The sequence below is a fragment of the Rattus norvegicus genome, chromosome 8 (assembly GCF_036323735.1).
Source record: "Rattus norvegicus strain BN/NHsdMcwi chromosome 8, GRCr8, whole genome shotgun sequence".
In the NCBI taxonomy this organism is placed as follows: Eukaryota; Metazoa; Chordata; class Mammalia; order Rodentia; family Muridae; genus Rattus; species Rattus norvegicus.
Genome location: NC_086026.1, coordinates 71721200 through 71742713, shown reverse-complemented (window position 1 = coordinate 71742713; position 21514 = coordinate 71721200). Strand labels below are relative to the sequence as shown.

Sequence of the window (21514 nt, the reverse complement as noted above, 5' to 3'; positions counted from 1 at the left end):
CCAAACCCCTGCTGCTCCTACAAGACCAGACCGTAAATTCCAGATCTTCACATAAATTCCAGATCTTCACGAGCAGACTGAGGGCAAGAAGACAACCAGGGTGGGAAGGCACGTGAGAAAGGGAGTGGTGGACAACTGAAGGGACGAGGGATGTTTAGGCAGGAAGGCAGGAGACCCACGCTAATCAAAACCCTATGCAGCCATCTCTACGAAGAGCTTTGCATCCACACTGTGCTGAGCACCCGGTACACGGATGAATGACATCTTTTTTTTTTCTTTTTTCTTTTTTTTTTTTTTGGAGCTGGGGACCGAACCCAGGGCCTTGCGCAAGTGCTCTACCAACTGAGCTAAATCCCCAACCCGATGAATGACATCTTATGAAACCCTGCTAAGCATGTGCTGTGGTCCAGTTACCTGCTTAGACCACAGGCCCCGTATACCAGGCACCAGGCTAGGCAGTCAGGAACAGCATGGCAGACAACCAATGTGTGCTTGCCTTCTAGTGGGGGGTCAGATCCTAAGCCAGTGGTTGTGTAATACACAGTTGATGCTCAAAGGGGAACAGAGAAAATCAACAGTGACGGGGGACAGCACTGAAGGGCTGGCCAGCGAAGGCTTCCCAAGGCTGGACTTCTGCACATACTTAAACCTAAGAGTATCTGAGCGGAGAGGGCTCTCACAACTGAAGGGACAGATGTGGCCAAGACACTAGGTGGCTGTAGAAGAGTTGGTGGGAGGACTGGAGAGATGGCTCGGTGGGTAAAAAGTCCTCTGTCAGCCCGATGAACTGAGTTCAATCCCTTGGCCCCACAAGGGGAAGGAGAGAACTGACTCAGACAAGCTGACCTCTGACCTTTACAGTTGCTCCATGGCACATGAGCAAAAGGACTTTACTGAGGGCTAAGTAGGCCTCTGCCACACAATGGGGGACATCCTGTTAATGCTGCTTTGATCATCAGCATAGGGACAAACAAGATGGAGTCAGGCTGGTTTGGCTCTAGACTTTTCCGCCTAAGAATCTAGACATATTCTGTTTGTTTGTTGTTTAGAGACAAGGTCTCACGTAGGCCTGGTGGTCATAAAGTCTATTGCAATTGAAGAAGATCTACAGATTCTGAGCCACTTCCCTCTACCATCCAAGATCCAGGAAGTCGGGTGTGTATCCGGTTTCAGCTGTGCTGGATGGAGATGAACCCAAGGCTTGCTAGGCAATGCTAGGCAAACTCTACAAACTGAGCTAAAACCCCAGCCCAGAACTTTGGTCAAGACTTCACCAACTCAGAGTTCACCACTAGAATGGGAGGAAGATCTCTCCTTGCCGAGTAATCCATGGAAGTAGGCCAGAGGCTGGGTAGAAGGCACTTGGGAGGCTGAGCTGGGCTTGGCATCGCTGCGATACATTTCACAAGCATGTTCCTCACCAAGCAAGATGCTGCGCCCAGAGAAGAGTACCGTCCACCCCAGACCCCCACTCCTCCTCGTGATTAGCCCTCAGAAACTAAGGAAACTAAGGAAACACGTGCTGATGAGAAAGGCATCAAAATTCACCTAGGTAGATAACCTGAGACTTGACTTCCCCACTATATGGAATCAAGAATCCTCTAGAACCTTCTACTGGATCTTTTGTCACTCAGCTGAGAAAGCGGCCGACTGAGTTACACCGTGGCAGTGTTGGGGGGAAAACTCCAGGGATGGAGACCAGGGCTGACACCCTGGAGGTGGCTCCTTGCTGTGGTGGCATCTCAGCCTTCCTCAAACTTCCTGAGAGTCAGAGAAGCTCATGGCCAGAGTGTCCCCATTTGGACTAAGAAGCTGTCGTCTAAGGATGATGATGATGACGGAGGTGGAGGAGGAAGGGGAGGAAGAGGAGGGGGAGGAGGAGGAGGAGGAGGAAGAGGAGGAGGAGAACTAGAAATACACTCCTCATTCTGGTTTCAGAATCAGACTATGAGAAAATTCAGCGAATGCACCACCAGTCTCCCTGCTGGCCCCAGTGACTACTCCACCTATCTATCTCCAGGGTGTGTTCAGAACTTTGGAATCTTACTTTTCTTGCCTTTACCCTCCAGCTAACCTATAACACTGACTTTGGGGGTAGGGGTGTTTGGGGTAGCTTCCGATCTTTAGCTGTAATAAATAACCTCGGAATATCCACTGGCTTAGGTTTAAGTACTTAAATGGAATCCCACCCTGATTGTAGGGTCACAGTCCAGAGTCCTACAAATCTAAGGGCTGCATCACCCTTTCTGAATAGGTTACTTAGCCTCCATTTATCCCTCAAATGCTAGAGCTCGCTCAATATGGAGACTACCACAGGAGACAGGGTGACAGTGGAAATGGTGTCCTAGCCTCCAGAGCCAAGGGGCATGCAAAAAGAGGCCATTACAACACAAAAACGAGGTCCGGTTTGCCAATCTGACCTCTCTGGGCCAGTCTTCCTATCTCAAAAACAAGTGGCCCAACCCACACCTCGGGATGTCCTAACAGATCCAAAAGGTAATGTTTACCAGGTACCTAACAACAAGCACCTCCCCAAACTCACCCTGGGCACTTAGTAAAGGTCAAGTAAGCCTCCTCTTATCCCAGGAGAGGGCTTAGCCCAACGGTAGGGAGGCGCTCTGCTTACGCGGTTGCCTCTGCTTATGCAGTTGCCATGCCGATTCACTGCTACTCTGCTCTTGCTAAAGAGGCTGCCGACTGATCCCCATCCCTGCTCCTGTTTGCAGAGGCAGGCCATAGGCTCCTACCTACACTTTAGCCTACTTGTATTGGAAAACTATGCTTCTCTTCCTACTTTCCAGACATGGGTCAAGATCTCTGGGTATGTTTCTCGTCTGTGAGCATAAACCTTACTGCATTAGGCATGTCAGAGTCACGAAGGGAAAGAACATTCCCCAAGACCCTGGCACACCCTGAGAGCTCCAAGAGAACCAAAGTTCATAGTGAGGCAGAGATGAAGGGGGGGGCAGCAGAGTATTAGGAAACAGTGTTAGCAGCAGGAAGCTTCCCTGGAGCCAGAAGCTCTCTCTGGGTAAAATTCAGTGGCCCAGGGTGGTCCATTCAACAAGCTGATCAAGTTCTCTCCCACAAATACCAGTGTAGGGGGTATGAGGAATCCTGCATCAACACGTAGACTTGCCCACCTCAAATCACCCGGACCTCCACCCACCAGTGTAAAGACAGGAAAGATCTAGGCAGAATCAAAGCAGTAATGGGTGTTATTCAGATCCACTGTAGCCTCTGAAAGACCAGGGTAGAGCCAGGCAGGCGTGCGTGGTGGGATGTGCCTCTAATCTCAGCACTTGAGTCCTGTTGTTGGTTCAAGGCCAGCTGTTTATACAGAATGAGTTCCAGGACAGACAGTCAAGGATACACAGAAAGAAACTGTCCCCCCCACCCACCCCCCCCCAAAAAAAAAGAAAAGAAAAAAGAAAAAAAGAAAAGAAAAGAAAAACAAACAAACAACAACAACAAACCCATAAAACAAAAACAAAAGAGACAGGGAGAGGGAGAGAGACAGGTAGGCCAGTGGTTACCAAAATGGAGAAAAGAGAAGACCAACTTAAAAGCAGTCTTGCCTGGAAGGGTGGCTGATGTGGTCAGAGTCCACTCCCTCCAACACACCCAGTCACAGCTGAAAAGGTAAATTAACAGAAGTATTTCAGGGGCTGGAAGATGGCTCAGCAGTTAAGAGCACTGTCTGCTCTTCCAGAGGTCCTGAGTTCAATTCCCAGCAACCACATGGTGGCTCACAACCATCTGTAATGGGATCCGATGCCTTCTTCTGGTGTGCATGAAGACAGTGTACTCACAAACGTAAGTTAATAAATCTAAAAAATGTATTTCAAAGTTCAGATGATTCAAGGTCTGAGCCTCAAGAGAATAAGAAGACATTCCACCATGGCAAGGTCCTGCCTAGGGCTGCAGTGCACGGAGTACTGGCCAGCCCCAACATCATTCCCCACAACTGTATCAGTTCGTTTAGGTCACCCCATCTGTGTTGGTCCATCCCGTTCTTTTTCTCCTCCCCCTCCCTCCTTGAATGTTCCTGCCTCGAGTGATGGAACATATCACCAAACCTGGTCTTGTGTAGTGCTGCGGACTGAACCAGGGTTCTGTGCATGCTGGGAAAACACTCTGCCGCAGAGCTACAGCCCTGCTCTCTGTTCTACTTTTTAATCAACAGGATATCACTAAGGTGCCCGAGTTAGCCTGGAACTCTCTCTAGTCCACCCCGATCCCAGTCTTGCCATATCCTCTGGTGTCACAGGCGTGTGAATTCACATCTTACTCTCCTGGGATCTCAGAGTGTTCTTATGCTGTCCATGAAAATGTCACCTCCTCCACGAAGCCTTCCCTGAACCACAGCTTTGTTTTCATGGCACTTAGTGGGGCCTTTGCTGTGGTTTATTAACGGACTGTCCATGAATGGAGGCTGTGTGCTCAGGACATGCGATGTGCTTGTCAGCTTACTGTCACATCCAGACAGCCTGCAACAAACCACATACAGCAGGTATCCAATCTCTGTGTGTGGGAAAGAAAGCGTGGAAACAGCCGAGGCTGGGGGTCAGCCTGGGGGATGGGATTCCAGGCCCGCACTGCTGTTTGCCACCTGGGAAATGCCGGGTAAGCTGCATAAAACTGGTTAATATCAAATATCCTGCAGCTAAGGGCTGCTTACCATCCATGCCGATTAACTTTCAGGGAGCTAATGCATTCAGAGGATACAAATCTGTGTTCCGGTGCAGTGGGCACCCCACCCCCTCAGACAGGCTCTGACCTGGTCAGGGTCTACAGCCACTGGTCAAGCTCAGAGGCAGATGTAAACATGTCTTGTGCCACTATCAGTGACCATGCAGGCTACTAGAGTAGACAGAAAGTTCCTGAATGCTCCCGGAGAACAAACGTGCCCTGAACCCAGTACCCTTGTGGCTTAGGACAAGGCTGTTGGGCTCCTGCCACCACATCCTACTCGGCAGCCCAGAGTGTTGCTCCAGAAACCACCCCAGACTCACCCCCAGAAGAACAGATACACCGGCAGACATATAGAGCATGTCTGTAACAGAGCCACAAACTAGGTGGTGTGCGAGAAGTGAAGCTGCTTGCTATGGCTGCAGGCCAGCCTCTGCAGAAGCTCCCCCAGCCTCCCAGAGCTGGCGAGAGAGGCTAGCACTTCATAGCCCGCTATCCCAGGCAATGTCCATCCCTAAGCCAAGGGGAGACACGTAGTGACGAAGGCCAGCTCCTAGTCGTGGATGGGGCCCGGATGGGGCCATTTCTCTGCGGTTGGGCAGAGGCTGAAAAGGACCTGTCACCAGGGAACCGTCCTGTTTCAGCTGTGGGGGAGTCACAACAGACTCTGCATAACCTCCGGAAGATCCCTGCAAGGGTACCAAGAAGCACTGAGCAGGTGAAGTGGGGAGAGCAACCAGCACACACTCCCACAAGGCCCTATGGGCATGGAATCCACTGGGGACAGACCACGCCCTCACATCCCGTATGCCACCTGGGCAGATGCAGAGGCTCTCCTCCTTCCACTGAATCCAGGAGGAGGAGACTCCTGTGCACGGTGCAGATCAACACCTGATGTCTTCCTCAATGGCTCTCCATTGAATTTTCTGAAGAAGGGTCTTTCACTGAACCTGGAGCTCTCTGCCTGGGCCAAGCCAGCCAGCCAGCGAGCTCAGGAATCCTCGTTTCTGCCATACCCCTAATACTGGTATTATAGATATACGCTACCATGCACAGCTTTTACATGGGCTCTGGGGACCTGGGTCCTCATGCTCACACAGCAGGCACTTCAGCAACTAAGCCATCTCACTAGGTCCACTCTTGGCCAAACTCTGGTAGCACAGCCTCTCGGGTACATAGACACAGGTGTGATGAGCAGAAAGTGGGAGGGGCACTTGAAGACTGTGTGGAGGTGGAGAGACACAGGCCGGGAAGTGGGTCCTTGCAACCCCAGCACATTACAGCCTAGTCCATCCTTTAGTTCTGCTTCCTTTACCCCCCCCCCCACCTTAGCCCGTTTCTTCCTATCTGCTGTGAAGATCTGCATCCTGTTTCAGTGCCTTCGCATCCCCCCAGACCTTTAAAAACACATGCATTGGGGTATCGCACAGAGACAGATTCAGCAGTTGGGGAAGAGCTTGGGAAGTCCCTCAGATGCTCCTCTGGTAGTTCTGATGCCAGAGGAGGCTGCAATCTGAGTCATTAACCACATTCTTTCCTCCTGTCTATCACCCAAGCTCCACCGCAAGACACAGGCCTCACCGCCCTCTGCAATCCAGTCCTCCCATACCTCTGCTCCACCCAAGCCACCCAGGACACACATAGAGAATGCAATTAGTAAGCCGGCTGTGCAAATGGCTTAGGAGACTAACCCAGCCTTATTCCAACACTAGTACATTGGACATGGCTGAAGGACAGGGAATATGACCGTGGGGTCCTCTTATTTTCCTCGCAGCCACACCATGTTGGTTTCCTGTGAGGTCAAGGGAAGATGGTGGACCTGTTGCAGAAAATGGAACTGAATCCCTTCCCCAGATGTATGATCTTTCTAAATTTAACAGGTCCTGGCCTCCACCTTGCCAGCCCCGTTACCCCTAGTCTTCATGACTTTAGCAGAAGACAGACCAATGGAGAAATCTAGGCCTGGGCCCTGTGGCTGGCTGCAGAGTCCTGTGTACACACAGCCCCCAACCCTCTGACTCTCATTCTTCCCTCCCATTGCTGACCGTCCAGCCTGCTGCAGATCCTTCCCTGGTGGCATTCTCAGACACAGAAAAGCAAGAGAAACACCACCCAGGTGCCCATCGGCCCCAGTCTCTGGTACGGGAATGGATCCTCTCACTAGGCCCATTCCTGGCTTCTCAGGCTATCTGCAGGGAGAACCCAGGGCAGATCCCCCTGGAACACTCCAGAGCACAGAGTGGACTCTGACGGATCCGCACACACAATCAAGCTGCCATGCGGCTGTGGTCTTGGATGAGCTGGGTACCTTAGGAAGGCTGTGACTACCTCCACCCTACCCTCCAGGGTGGGAAGATCAGCAGCACAGAGACAGGGTTGGGCATGGGACAGACACTTCTTTTACACCATGGACTTTCACAACCAAATTAAAAATAAAGCCAGCAAGTCAGATGTGCTGGCATAGACCTTTAACCCCAGCATTTAGAGGGCAAAGGCAGGCAGAGCTCTGTGAGTTCAAGGGCAGCCTGGTCTACAAAGGGAGTTCCAGCCAATCAGTACTACAAGTGAAACCCTGTCTTAGGAAAGGAAGAAAGGAAAGAAGGAAGGGAGGGAAGGAGGGAGGAAGGGAAAAGGGAAGGAAAGGAGGGAGGAAGGAGGAAGGAAGAAGGGAAAAAGGAAGGAAAGGAGGGAGGAGGGGGGAAGGAGGAAGGAATGAATTAATATTTGGAACACTGACCTTTTAACTGAAGTGTTAAACTGAACAGGATACTCCACTAGGCACAGGGAAGAAATACTACTACTCTGAATATTTTTAAAAATGCCTCCTTATTTATGCTCTCTGAGATATTAACACATACCTATATGTAAACAACCCATAATTAACAGACAGAACAGTGGTTGGGTGCAGTGGCACACACCAAGGTCACAGCTACTTGTTAAGACTGAGGCAGGGGCATGATGAATCCATAAATCCAAGGCCAGCTGCAAGGTCACCTTGTCTCAGAAAAAAGGGGAGGAAAAAGGGGGATGGGAGTACACATCTATAATCCCAGTTTCCAAAGCTGAGGACCACAAACAGGGAGCGTATGTCAAAGAATAAAAATAATAACTCAGGCCTACGGTGCGGTAACAAATGCCTACACTCTCATTACTTGGGAGGCTGAGGCAGGACAGCTGCCTTGAGTTCAGGGTTCCGTTGGGTTATAGAAGGAATATAAGACTAGCTAGGTCTATATGTTGGGGGGGGGGGAGTTAGTTTGCTTCCCGAATCCTTTCGTCCACCCTTCAGACAGGACCTGGAAGTTTTAGTCAGCAAAGATAACCAAACAGCATCCATCAGGCGGTAAGAAACAGACGGGAGGTAGAGAGGGCAGCATTTGGATTCTAAATTCTTAACTCCTAAGAAATGTAAAGAACATCTGGAAAAACCGGAAGCCCACTGATGTGAGAGTGCTAAGAGCCTCCACCTCACCGTGAGGTGCCACAATCGGACTCTTCTGACAGTTAGCAGGGCTTCCAGCTCTGGTCCACCAGACGGGGTGTTAGGAAGAGACCAGACACCAGCACTCGGGCGGCAGAGGCAGGCAGATCTCCGAGAGTTCAAGGCCAGCCTGATCTACAAATCAAGTTTAGAGCAGTCCAAGCTGTTAAGTCTCGAACAACAACAGAAAGCAACCAGACCACGTGAGTACAGCTCCTTTACTCCATCGACATGAGGAGAATGCTTGTGGGTACAGTGCCAAGCACTGGGGATACCCCAGGGTGAAGGAAACCTAGGTTCCTAAAAGCACACAGCATTGTTCTGGCTTCCCAGGGGAAAGAGATGCTAATTAATAAGAATGTAGATTACAAGGGAAAATCCTATGAAAGTTCTACAACAAAAGAATTGGATTTAGACCTTCCCAGGAAGGGGAGGAGAGAGTTAAGGGAGAACTGTGGTGGGAGTGGCTTGGAATGAAGGGAAGAAAGGAGCCACTGAAGCTCCAGTGAGGAGAAAGACCAGTTAGAAGCCAGCAGAAGGATTTTTAGACTTTATCCCAATGGTGATTTTTACACACAGGGAAAAAAAAAAAGACACCTGTGCTTTGATAGGGATGAAGTTGGAATCCTAGCTTCAAAGAGACCAGAACTGTGGAATGGGGAAGTTACCTGGGATGGACTAAAAGTGTTGTAAATAGGACGCACGGTGTAGGTAGAAGGTGAGGGGGTGGTGGTGGTGGTGGTGAAGACAGGGTATAGAGGCCATGGGTTCCCTTTGGACTTGAGTACAGGGTGCTCTCAGATACCCAGGGAAAGCGTGACTGTGAGGTAAACATCACAGCCAGGAGAGCATGCATGTGGTATCTGTATGCATCTATTAATAAGAAGATATCTTAGGGAAGAAGCCTAGGGGACCGGGGTCCCTTGTTCAACTGAGTTTAAAATATTAGAAACATGAGATGCGGCCAGAACCATAAGGAGCAGGCCCAGGAAGATGGCATTATGTTTTCCACAAAAGTCCAGGACTCCAAAGACGCAAGACTCATTCAAGAGCTGACGGATTCCCAGAGCCAGAGCTAGGAAGCTACTTAGAGGAGACAGGGATGGTAAATGCAGTTACAGTCATCTAAAAGACAGGAGACAACAGCAGCTATGGAGGGATCCGGTTCAAGCAAGGGGGTCTGACTTTTTGTTTTGTTTGAGACAAGGTTTCGATTGTATAGTCCAGCCTAACTTTTTGATCCTCCTGTCTCGGTTGACAAATTGCTTCCCCAGTACAGGACCAGTGCTCTAAGACCAGAGAAGCAAGCAGTGGAGTTGGGGAGAGATGGCTCAACAAATGAAGGAGCCTGCTACCAACTCTGACAGAGGGAAGTAACTCCTCCTCTAGGAGCATGGCAGACATGCATATGCACATATGCACACACACACACACACACACACACACAGAAGGAGGGACTTAGGCTGGGAGAGGGTGAAGGACCAGGAGGCAATCTGGGTGGATGCCGGAAGCAGCAGATGTGCAGTGAGAAAAGGTGTTTCCGGAGAGGGCAGTGGATACACACCGACCTCTATAGAAACCATGGTGGGAAGCCAGTGCAGTGCATGGGCTGCTCTTTCCAGATTCTAACCTCATTTCCTACAGAAACAAGTACCACTTACTTTAATGTAAGTCATGTCTCTCTCTCTCCTCTTTCGCTCTCGCTCGCTCTCTCTCTCTCTCTCTCTCTCTCTCTCTCTCTCTCTCTCTCTCTCTCTCTCTCTCTCTGTGTGTGTCCGTGTGTCCGTACAGTCAGGGGACAGGCACAGGTGCAGGTCCTTCAATTCCCCCTTGTTTGACAGAGGGCCTGTTGATTTCCTGTTGCACGTGGCAAGCTTCCAGAGCTTGCCTAGTCTCTTGTCTGGAGCCCTGGATTACAGATGCTCATGTCACACCTCCACACCTCCAGCTTTTATGTGGGTTTTGAGGATCTGAACTCAGGTCAAGGCGGTGTGGCAAGTGTTTTACCACCGAGCCATCTCCTGAGCCTCACTTTCTCTTTTTAAAGCAGCTGGCAGCTTGCACAGCAGTGGGGCTTCTGGTGCCTGAGCCTGTGGCTGGGTGCTATGACAGCCTCACTTCCGAGACCCCCCAGTACACACTGTGGGGCAGCTGGCCAGGACTGGAAGTGAGAGACAGGCACCCCTCTCTAAAAGTTTCTGACTCAGTGAATGAAAAGTGTGGGTGTTCTTCATGGTGCACAACAGAAAGAAGGGCTAGGGGACACGGTAATGAGGAGAACTAGCATAGCCAAAAAGCTCTACAGGCACCGTGGAAGATACACGCTTAAGTTTTGTTGTTTTTTTTTTCGGAGCTGGGGACCGAACCCAGGGCCTTGCGCTTGCTAGGCGAGCGCTCTACCACTGAGCTAAATCCCCAACCCTAATACACGCTTAAGTTAATGGCTACTTTTACCATGAGGTTGTCTGGGGTAGACTAGAGAGCAGCTGGAGACCAGGGGACCCAGCAGAGCTGCCATGAAATCGGGAAAATCCCTGTTGTGTCACCGCAGAGACCATACAAGGCTCAGGAGAAGGGATGCTCCAGCCCCACACAGTGGAAGAAACCTTCATCTCCAACCTTAAATCTTTCCCAAACAGTAATAAAGTGAAACCAATGTATGAGTCTAAGCTATCCTATTTTCTTTACAACGAATCGAAAGTGTTCATGTTTTTAAAAATAACATGTATATACGTATGTGCTGGGCACCAGCGTGAATCCTGTTACTAGTAGGTTCAAAAAGTCTGAACAGCACCCTCGAGGTATTTATTTGGACAGGGCCACACGTAGCCCAGGCTAACCTTGAACTTGATATGGCGCTCAGAATGACGACCTTCAACTTCTCCCGCCTGCAGCCCTGAAGTGCTGGGGCTGCAGTGAGTGCCGACATCACATCTGGTTTGTGCAGAACGGAAAACAGAACGTAGGGCTCTGTGTATTCTCGCTGAGAACTCTATAGTGTTTGAATTACAACCCCAGCCCTACCCCCTCCCCCACTCCGTTTTGAATGACGACGAGAGAAGCTGAACAACTCGACCGACTCAGGTTAATGACCGAGCTGGGCGTCCAACTCTCTAATGATTCTCAATAATTTCCTCGCTAAACCAGACTCCCAAAATGCAAATACTTCTGGGAGAAAGGCAGGGAGTAAGTAATTAGTCAAGTAGGGTCATCTTTTAGACCTGCTGCCTGGAGCCAGTGTGGTAAAGAAAATGGTAGATTGGGTGTGTCAGGGGTGGTGGTGGTGGGGAGTTACACAGCATGGAGCAAAACAAAATCAGTTTGAGGGGACCTCCCTGCAAGGTGCTGTGGAGTACACAGGGGACAGGGTGTGATGCAGAACAGAGACACCTGTATCACCCGGACAACTGGTTCTACACAAGGAGGCTGGAAATGGACATGGAAGGCCATGGGTGCTTTGCTCATCTGGCTTCAACCAATTCCATTAAACGAAATGTTCTGAATAACTACCTCCGGTCTGGTCAAGAGCCCTCTCCACAACTCAGTATCCGTTGTATCATTATATTCCAGTGTAGTACAGGACTCAAGTCAGGTTCATGTTTTCCTACCTGTCTGAGGGAAGCAGGTGCCCGGCACCGAAGGAGAGTAGGTCCCAAGAGACACAGCCCAAAAGGGGATGTCTCCAAGGGAAACGCCCTTCTAGACACCAAAGCCATGAGCTTCCTCTTCTTCCGTCAGAATTCAGGCCAGAATGCTAGACCAAGTTAACTCCATCAGACCCCCACCACTCAGCAACAAGCTCCGGGCTCCCACATAGAAGGAAGAGGGTGAGCAGACAGCTGGTGAGCTAAGACTGAGTCAGGCACTTTTCCCACTGTGCTGCAAGGAAGAAAGATGGCTAACGGCAGAAGTCACATGTAAGTCACCTTGAGAGGCCGAGAAAGTGGCCCCAGCCCAGGGAGGACAAAGGGTCTGACACTGCTGTTGGGAACTTCCCGTTCCACCCACTTCTGTTTAGTAGCTCAGGCCTTAAGAAGCTGCAATTAGACAAAGGTTTTGAACCTAAAGCCATTTCTGCTTTGCTGCGGATTGCCTTCCCAGGAAACATGCGCCGGGGAAGAGCAGCAGGCCTGAGATGGGGTGCCTGGGTGACCCGGGGTTTTTGGTGATATGTCCTGACCCTGGTGTCAGTCACTGGGTACAGGGCAGCTTTGCCTTCAGTAGGCCTCAAAGCCTGGAATTCTCTTTACCTCTGAGACACAGAGGGCTGCCCCACAGGGAGCCAGGAATGAGAGCAACTTAGGAGGCTGGTGAACTGGGGCCCATTTCTATGAGGATCATAGTTTAAACGCATATACAGAAGGTCTCGGAAAATTCACAGCGCACCGTCAAATGTGGGACTTGCCACATTCCTAAAAGAACAAAGCACAAGGCCCCAGGGGCCTCCACTGCCTGCTAAACAAAGAGGGACAACTGTCCAGGTAGTAAACTCCAAGAAGCAAAACTGAAACACACAGGTGCTTTTATAACAAAAGGATACACATCTCCCTCGGGTTCTTTTATTGATCTAGTTCAAAATAAATACAATTTTTTTCATTAACACAACTTTGTTAAAGTGAGGGGTGCTGCACTTTGTAGGTTTGTTTCCGGATCCACAAGTCTCTTAGTGGCTATACATACAAAGTGTTTTCAACTCAAGCAGCATAAAATGACCTGAACCACTTAGGTGCAGTTCGGTGACCTGGTAATAAAAACCCACACCCAGGCGATGGAGCCCAGGAATATGCATTTTACCGGTTCCCCTGATGATCTGGTAATATAGGTCATGTTTGGGCCTTGGTCAACTGCAGGAACTACACACATTCTCTCCTGTCCACACAGACTGCCTTGGGAGGTGATTTCTGAGTCCTAAATGATCCCAGAGAGGTTCGCTCTCCTTAAGGAACTGCAGGCAGGGTTAGGTGAGCAGCTAAAGACAGAGTTACTGGCATTGTTATTAGCTACAAACTAACACTAAGGACCTGCCTATTCTATCCTGAGATTTTTTTTTCCCTACAAAGAAGACTAATAAAAACAGTAAAGGCATTATATAAGATCCCAAATAACCACTCACTAAGGGCTCCTGCTTGTTTACTCACTTCCCCAGAAGTGTAATCTAGGAGGCCAGATATACCTCAGCAGTGTATTTAATATGCGAATCCAGGGTAAGGCTCCCCCTTAAAATGCTTATCCACCCTGCTTGTCTGTCCCACCTAAAGCTTCAACAGGAAGCTAGGCTTTGTTTCCGGTGTCCTCAATACCAACAAACTCAAACCCACCCTCTTGCTACTACATGGCCTTGGTCCAAGGCTGGAGGAGAAAAAGCTCTTCCCCATGGTGCTTTACAAAAATACATGCGATAGTGCTTCAAGGCAGTACAGGGGCTGAGTATGACAGAATTAAAACCACGGCTCTGCGCTGACCAGCAGTGACCCGGAGCCCTGCCTCAATTTCCTTATGGTTAGTATAAGAATAACAACAGTACTTAACATAGTGCCCTTGTGAGAGTAAAGTAACTGCTGTCTGTAATCCACTTAGCAACATGCCAGACACAGTAAGAAGCTGTGTGAGCAGCTCTATTATTGTTGGAGTTGTTATTTTAAACCTCCAAGAGGCCCTAAGTTACTCCTCGCCACTCCCCAGTATCTGTGACTATACCAAGCAGTCGCTAAGGGCCAACTCAAGCCAATAATAGTCACTTACTGATAAAACAGAACTGTCCCGTCTTACAGGACACAGGTACAAAACTTTGTAGGGTAAACTAAGAGAATATGTCCCAGATCGCAGGTTGGCAGGATCCTACCTCCTCGTAGTTGGTGAACTCAAGCCCGGGTCTGTGTAGCTTCAGAACCCAGACTCACCACGGAACCTTCAGATCCAAAACAAGCCTCAGCAGCTGCCAGTCACAAGATTCAAATGATCACCCCACACCAAGGCCACGCTCAGTTCTCTGCCCCCAATCCCTGCTTGGCTTGCATAAATTGGAGCAAACCGCCCGGCCACTTGCTTGAACCCAATTAGGCAGTAAGTCAACCTAGAAGAAGAAAAAATGCAATGCATTCCAGAGGTCAAAGTAGACGCTGGCTCCGATGGCAGCCTTTGCCCGACACTTCCATGGAAGTTAGTCTCTCCGTGCAGACACCAGCCTACAGCCCGCGAGGTGCCTACCACACGCTTTGAGTCCCACATCGGGGCCAGCATTTCGAAAAAACTGCCTGAGTCTTAAGCCAACACAAAAAGACAGTTTACTTTTTCTTTCCTTTTTTTTTTTTTTAAAGAAAATCCTTTTCTCTTTCGGTTTAGAGTAGCGTTTACTACTATGTAGTTACCTATCTTCCCCGCCAAAACAAAAACGGAAAAAGAAAAAAAAAAAAAGGCGCGGGGTGGGGGATTGGAAAAAGAACGAGAGAGCTCCCCCAGCTTGCAGGGTGCTGCGACACCCACCTGAAACTCGCCCAACCTTTCTAGAGGGCCCAGCCCCGGAGGGCGTTTCCCCAGTGCATCCCGACAATTTGTCCCTCCTGGGTAGAAGGCTGACGCCCTCGGCTTTAGTGAGGGCCACCAGACTAGCGAGCCTGAGCCCCTCCCGTCCTCCAGTTTCACCCCCACCCCCATACACCACCCTATCATTTCCGCTGAAGGCGCAAACACCAGCGCGATCATTTCGCCTTCAAGGCCACCTTTCACTACGTGCCGAGCGCAGCAGGAGCCACGGCGGAAAACCGAACAGGGGGGGCAGGGAGTTAGGGCGGGGGGGGGCGCTCGATAAGGTAGACTGTCACCTTTTCGGGGCTACGACAGCTTCGGGATCCTTGGACCCTGGGTGGGAGCTCCTATAAGGCCGAATGAGTAAGTGGGGTGGGGGGGTGTCCCAGGGGCCAGCTCCCCCAGCAGCCACCTCGCTAGAGGGCGGCCGTCGGGGCGATGGCGCAAGCTTCTCGCTCCCCCCCCCAAGCGCGACAACAGCCACGGTGACAAAATGGCAGCTCGGCGTCCGACTGGCGAGCAACCGGCACATAGCCGGGGACTGCCGCCCCTGCACCCCGAGAATGTCAGGGCACCCTAGGGCTAGGTCTCCCAATGGCCTAGCAGTGCAAATGGCGAGAGCAGACTGGTCCGCAGATCCTAGCGGGTCGATGGTCCCCCGCCCGCCGTGCCCTCTCCAGACCCGCTCCCCAGGCCCGCGCCTCGGAGCTTAGGCTGTGCCGGTGCGCGCCCGAGCCCCCACCGCTGGGCGCCACGGTCCCCGCGGAGCCCGGTCCGCCGCCGCCGTGGGGGAGGGGTGGGCCTCGGGCGCCCCGGGAAACATGGCTGCTCGTCCTAGTACGGCGGCGTCGCGGCCACCAGTCCTCGAGAAGCGACTTGGGAGAGAGGTTGCAGAAGGTGGGTGCGTGGGGGGACTCTGGGGAGGGAGGTTCCCCAGAACGATCTGTTTTCCAAAAACGTTTATTTGAAAAAAACAAAAAACCAGCAAAACAACAACAAAAAGCCAGTTCCTCCTCCCCCACCCCTTTTGTCCCTCTTTCGAGAGCTTTCTGCCCTCCCCTCCCCCATGCGCAGCAAGTGCCCCCTCCCCCGCCACCCGCGCGCCCCACCCCGCCATAAGCCCGGAGGCCGGCGAGTGGGCAGCGGACTCACGGCGAGGGGGCGAAGCGTGAGAAATCGCGCCCAGCCCAGAGCGCCCGCCCCTCCCCCAGCGCACACACTCGGGGAAGTTTAAAGAGCCGGTTCGACCCGCTTTCCGTTTCGCTCCGGGTCAGCTAGTACTGTGGCCCGCTCGGTCCGGTCCTGCGCTGCTACGCACCTACTTGCCGCGACCCTGAAGCCCCCCAACTATGTACAGGGGTCTTCCCGGAAAGTACGCGGGAAGTCGCGTTCGGCCCCCTCCCCCAGCACCACACCCAGTCCCCTCCACCCCCCGGATCCGGCACCCTGGCTAGTTCGGGACGCCACCGGCCGAACCGGGCAGCCCCGCGGCAAGTCCTGCTGCTAGGGGTGCCCCCTCCTCCCGCCCTGCGCGCCATAAGGCTGTAGCACGTCTCGGGTGCACAGCTGCGTGAGGATGGGCGGAGGGCAGAAAGGAGCTTGTTTTCAAAAGTCTTACTCAGGTTTAGAAGGAGGAATTAGGAGAAAAGAGGAAACGAGGCCTGCCTTTGTCAGGATTCGAGGGGCCAAGTGGCTGGAGGGGCGACAGGTCAGCACAACGTGCTGCGCGAGCCCCCAACTCGCCCGAGCCCCGGACCCTCAGGCTAGACCCGAGATCTTCCCGCCCGCGAGCCCCTGCTGCCTACGACCGGGCCTAAAGGGGAAGTCGGCTAGGGTTTCCACCCCAGACCCTAGGGTCTCTCGAATGGGTCAACTCGCAGACATGAGTGTGAAAGCGGGAGGGAGACAAAAATAAACAGCTTTCGAGTCACCCACCCACCCTCACTTCCCCTTGCAGTGGGCTAGCGCCCAGCCTCCCCGTTCCCACCGGTGTAAGTTTCCTCCTGCCATACTCCCGCCGCTGCCCAATCCATAACGGCTACGGTCAGACGAACTGCCCATCCCAGAGCTGCGTGCCAGCCGTGCCCGCAAGAATGTAGACTGGGTCGGTCCCCACAGCGGCACCAGCTCTGGGCAGCTCGGGTTCTGATAAAGTTTCCCGTGCCCATTTATTAACCAAGCGCCGAATGGCTGCCAGGGAGCCCACCCCAAGAGAAGAAGGGACCGAGAAGGTGGGGTGTCTGGTGCCGATGAGGCGTCAGGGTGCCAAGGCTGGCATCTGGGTTGTGAGCCGGGGGCCAGAATGGGACGCAGCCTCCGGGCAACTTACATTAGCGACGCTCGTGGTTGGGGAGGCGCGAGGATTATCTGAGCATTTGCACACTCCACAATCCCTCCCCCTTTTCTAAGGTACCCCCCTCCCTTTCCGCGAGGAAGAAGGGAGAAAAGACAGCATCTGGCCCAAAGGTGGGGTGGAAAGAGTGAGAGAGAAAGGAGAAGGAAGGCAGGCAGAGAAAGGGAGGGAGGGAGAGAAAGGGCGCGTTCACGAACACGACAAAGTTACAAATATGGCTCCCCACCTCTCGCCTCATCCCCGCAGAGAAACGAAGACGCGCTTTAAACTCGAGCCATCTCCCAACTCCGCAGCAGTCGGGTCCCCACGCGCTCTCCCCGGGGGCCTCGGGCTACATTGATCAGAAACTATACCGGACTCGCGAAGCCCAAAACTTATTGTGTGCGAGCGAGCGAAAGAGACGGCAAAGGGAGGGGGCAGGCGCGGGAGGGGGCGGAAAGGGGGTTACGCTTCTAAAATATAACACCCCCTTTTTGTTGTTTAATCCAGGAGGCAGCCCATCTTCTCCTCCCCTCGATCATCTTTTCCATCCAGATGCGCGTCGTGGGAGCTCGGACGAGGGTGAGATCGCCGTCTTCCCTCCGACCCGAACGCGTGCGCCCCGCCGGCCCCCCGCTGGGTGCACACTCGCACGCACACCCTCGCACCCATACCCGCACACGCGGGAGCACACGCACAGGTAGTCAGTCACACACCAAGGGCAGCAGCGACGGCGGACGAAACATGCTCCGATGGCATTGCACACCCCCCCCCCCGCCATCCAACCTTGCAATTCATTTGCATTCAGACCCCAAACCCCACATCTCCCCCGAGCCCCCCTCCATAAAAAAGTGCCTTCCCCCAAAACACACACGCACACATAACACAAAGTAGGAGAATGGACCGACAGAGATATTTTTGGCAAATGCTCACATCAGAGGGCGTCCTGTTCCGCAGCTCTAAATAAATCCGTTTGTCCATCTCCATCTCTCGCGCTCTCTCTTTCTGCAGAGGATCCTGCGCCAGCGGAATTCAATCAATAAACCCCGAACCCACGGCCGCGCGTTTTAGGACTTTGAAGGCTCAACCAGCTCCGCTCGGTTCTCGAGCCCCCAGCACCCGCGGCGCACACTAACCTGATCGCCGTAGAGGCGGGACCTGCGGCTCCTGCGTGGAGCGGCGGCAACAGGAGCCAATCGAGTGGGGAGGCTCCGCATGCCAGCCAATAGTGGTGGTAGCGGCGGGGGGCAGGGTCCAATGGGCGGCCTGCGCAGCGGGCCAGGGAGGCTCAGCCATTTGGCTGTGGTGCCGGAGACGGACCCCCTTAGATACCCGAGCAGCCGAAGAGGAGCGCGGCTGCACCTTGGTGGTTGCGCACGGGGGGCGGGAGGGAAGGCAGGGCAGGTGCGTGGACCTGAAGGTTCGTGGCCGGGGGCGGGGCCGCAGGTGCGTGGACACGGGAGGGGCGGGGTCCTTGCGGGGGCATCCTCTGGGTGCTGGGCGGGCGGACGAGGCCTGGGGCGCGCGGGCGCAAGGCAGGCCCAAGGAGGGCGCGCATTTTTGGAGCGCACGAAGGACAAATCCCACCCCCCCACACACACACATACCCCGGGGTGCCCACCTTGGCACAACCCCTCACTCCGGGTCTACTCCCATCCCCGCAATTAAATAATCAAGTCTAAGTGCGTGACGCTCCCACCTCCGGAGGAGCGAGGGCGCGATCTCGACCCCAGAAGCTTGGCGGTCTGGTGTCCTGCCTTAAAAGAAGCAATTCCCCGAGAGCCACCGGGATATCTTGTGTAGGGCGATTAATGAATGGAAAGACCGCAGATGCAGAACTGTATAAAATATTTAAAAAGTGGAAAAGGAAGGTGCTGGGAACTGCTGATTCTCAGAGCCCAACATAATTGACGGGCTTTATAGGTTTTTTTGAGATAGAGCTTTGCACGTTTCATTCTAATCGTCCACCAGAGTCGTTTGGTTGGATCTGAGTTGCCAAGGAGTCGCTAACTGGGGCACTTAGTCCAGGTCTTCCAGTTGCTTTGGGTTTTGTTTTTGTTCGACTACGTTACGTTTTTAAAGAAACCTTTACAACCCTGGTTCCCACTGGGTTTCCAGCTTCTTGTAAGCAGCCCTAGGACCTCATTACTACGTGGATGTCTGTAGCTGTGGACAAATCACGGGATACATGTTTAATTTCATCCACACAACTTTATCATAGTGTCTTTTTTCTCTTCGTCTACACTCTCACGCAAACATCCCCAAAATAATTCTATCATTTTGGATACATTAGAACTGAACATTTTATTCAGTTAGTTCTTTAGATCAAACAATAAATGGATTTGAAAGCTGATAAATGTTTATTCTAAGTAGCTGGGAGTACAAAATTAAAACATGTCATCGGGTAACTATGTAATTTCTATAGGTTGTTCATCTAACATTTCGTATCCTTAGATTTTTGTTAATTTTTACAAAGGCTGTGTAACTGGAATTTTTCAATTGTGTTGGTTCCTTTTAAAAACACAAAGAACCCCAAATTACCTCTTTGCCAATGTGTCAGTTCATGTTTCTGGATATGATAACGTTTTTAAAGCAATAATAGCTTTTCATCACAAATATTTTAAGAGGGTGTAGTGTACAAAATCTGTATAGCAGGAGTCTTGAAGTTCATGTTCTTTTGGATGGTAAATGCTAATTTGTTTCTTTTTTTTTTTTGGTTCTTTTTTTTTGGAGCTGGGGACCAAACCCAGGGCCTTGCGCTTCCTAGGCAAGCGCTCTACCTCTGAGCTAAATCCCCAGCCCCACTAATTTGTTTCTTTTTTTTTTTTTTTTTGGTTTTTTTTTTTTTTTTTTCGGAGCTGGGGACCGAACCCAGGGCCTTGTGCTTCCTAGGTAAGCGCTCTACCACTGAGCTAAATCCCCAGCCCACTAATTTGTTTCTTAAACACTGAATCATAGCTGAGGTCCCTGCTGTCAGTGCTGTGAGAGAGTCCTTTTCAAGGAGTAACTCAAAATCCATTGAAGCAAAGAGGTGTCCATTCTACTACCTCTGCTAAGTAGAAGCCAATAGCTCAAGTGACAGGAACAGAAGAAAATTACTTGGAATCCCAACCCCACATACACCTCCCCTTAACAGAGAATATACAGAAATAAAATTATAAAAATCCAGAAGTTGGGGTTGGGGATTTAGCTCAGTGGTAGAGCGCTTGCCTAGGAAGCGCAAGGCCCTGGGTTCGGTCCCCAGCTCCGAAAAAGAACCAAAAAAAAAAAAAAAAAAAAAATCCAGAAGTTGAGCTAGAGAGATGGCTCAGTGGCTAAGAGCACTGACTGCTCTTCCAGAGGTCCTGAGTTCAAATCCCAGCAACCACATGGTGCCTCACAACCATCTGTAATGGAATCTAATGCCCTCTTCTAGTGTGTCTGAAGATAGTGTACTCATATAAATAAAATAAATAAATCTTTTCTTAAAAAGCAGAAGTTTCATGTGAAGAGAAACCAGAGTACTAGAGACTAATTAGAATAGGAAAAAAAAAAAGAAGAAAGAAAGAAGAAAAAAAAAAAAAAACAGTGACCCAATCACTGACAGTATTCTGTATAACTTGTTTGTGGAGCATCTTCCTTTTACAAATTTTGAATAACAGCTTTTGCATTTAGTGCCACAAAACTGAAAGATGCTTTCACTGGATGTCGGTCAGTATAGAAGCTGAACTATGAAAGGACTTTGAGTATTGCCCAATTGCTAGAGGAAGAAAGTTCCTCTTGTAGTTTGTCTAAGAAAGTTTTAATAGGACTTTGGTGGTTTTATTAGGAAACAGGAAGACAGCTCAGCTATTTGCCCTATAAGACTATATGTGTGTGTGTGTAATTATTATTTACAGGGATATTAAATTATGTTTTATTGTATATCTTAGTAGTTAGGCACTGCTCCCAATTGATCTGCATTTCGGGGAAGTAGTCAGAGAAGCCCGAACTCTCCTGGAAGAATTTTTATATGGCCTGGAACAGGTGCAGTTCCTTACTGCAGACTGAACCCACAACAGACTTTAGATGGCGAGGAATAGACAGTCTGCGGCAGGGTTTGATTCCAGCTGGGAATTAATGAGATGCAAATCAAGTTTTGAGCCTTGATTTGAGAAAGGGGTGGGCTTCAAGTAAGAAGGGCACCTTCAGTATCCATCCCAAACTAATGAGCAGCCTGTTCCCAAAGATAAGAGCCATGGGTGTCTTTAGCCTCCGTGTGTCTTGAAGGCTTTATTTTTATTTATGTGTATTGTGTGCACAAAAGTGCAGTTGCCCAAGGAAGCTAGACGAGAATGTTGGGTCCTTCTGGAGTTCCAGGAACTTGTGAACAGACATAGGTGTTGGGACCTGAGCTCTTGTCCTCTGCAAGAGCAGCAAGTGTTCTTACCTACTGAGCCATCTCGACCATGCCCAACATGGTGAGAAGTCTTGTTTTTAGAAATAACCACACCATCACTGCTGTT

The 21514-nt window shown here is 51.1% G+C and overlaps 1 protein-coding gene across 1 annotated transcript in view; it reads right to left on the bottom strand.

Moving 5' to 3' along the window:
- Nucleotides 1-18136, bottom strand: part of Anp32a (acidic nuclear phosphoprotein 32 family member A) — a 36345-nt gene extending 18209 nt beyond the window's left edge. Inside the window, exon 1 of the mRNA NM_012903.2 lies at nt 17964-18136. Coding sequence (NP_037035.2) covers nt 17964-18017 — 54 coding nt within the window. The 5' untranslated portion in view covers nt 18018-18136. The remainder of the gene's footprint in view (nt 1-17963) is intronic.
- Nucleotides 18137-21514: the final 3378 nt, after the last annotated feature.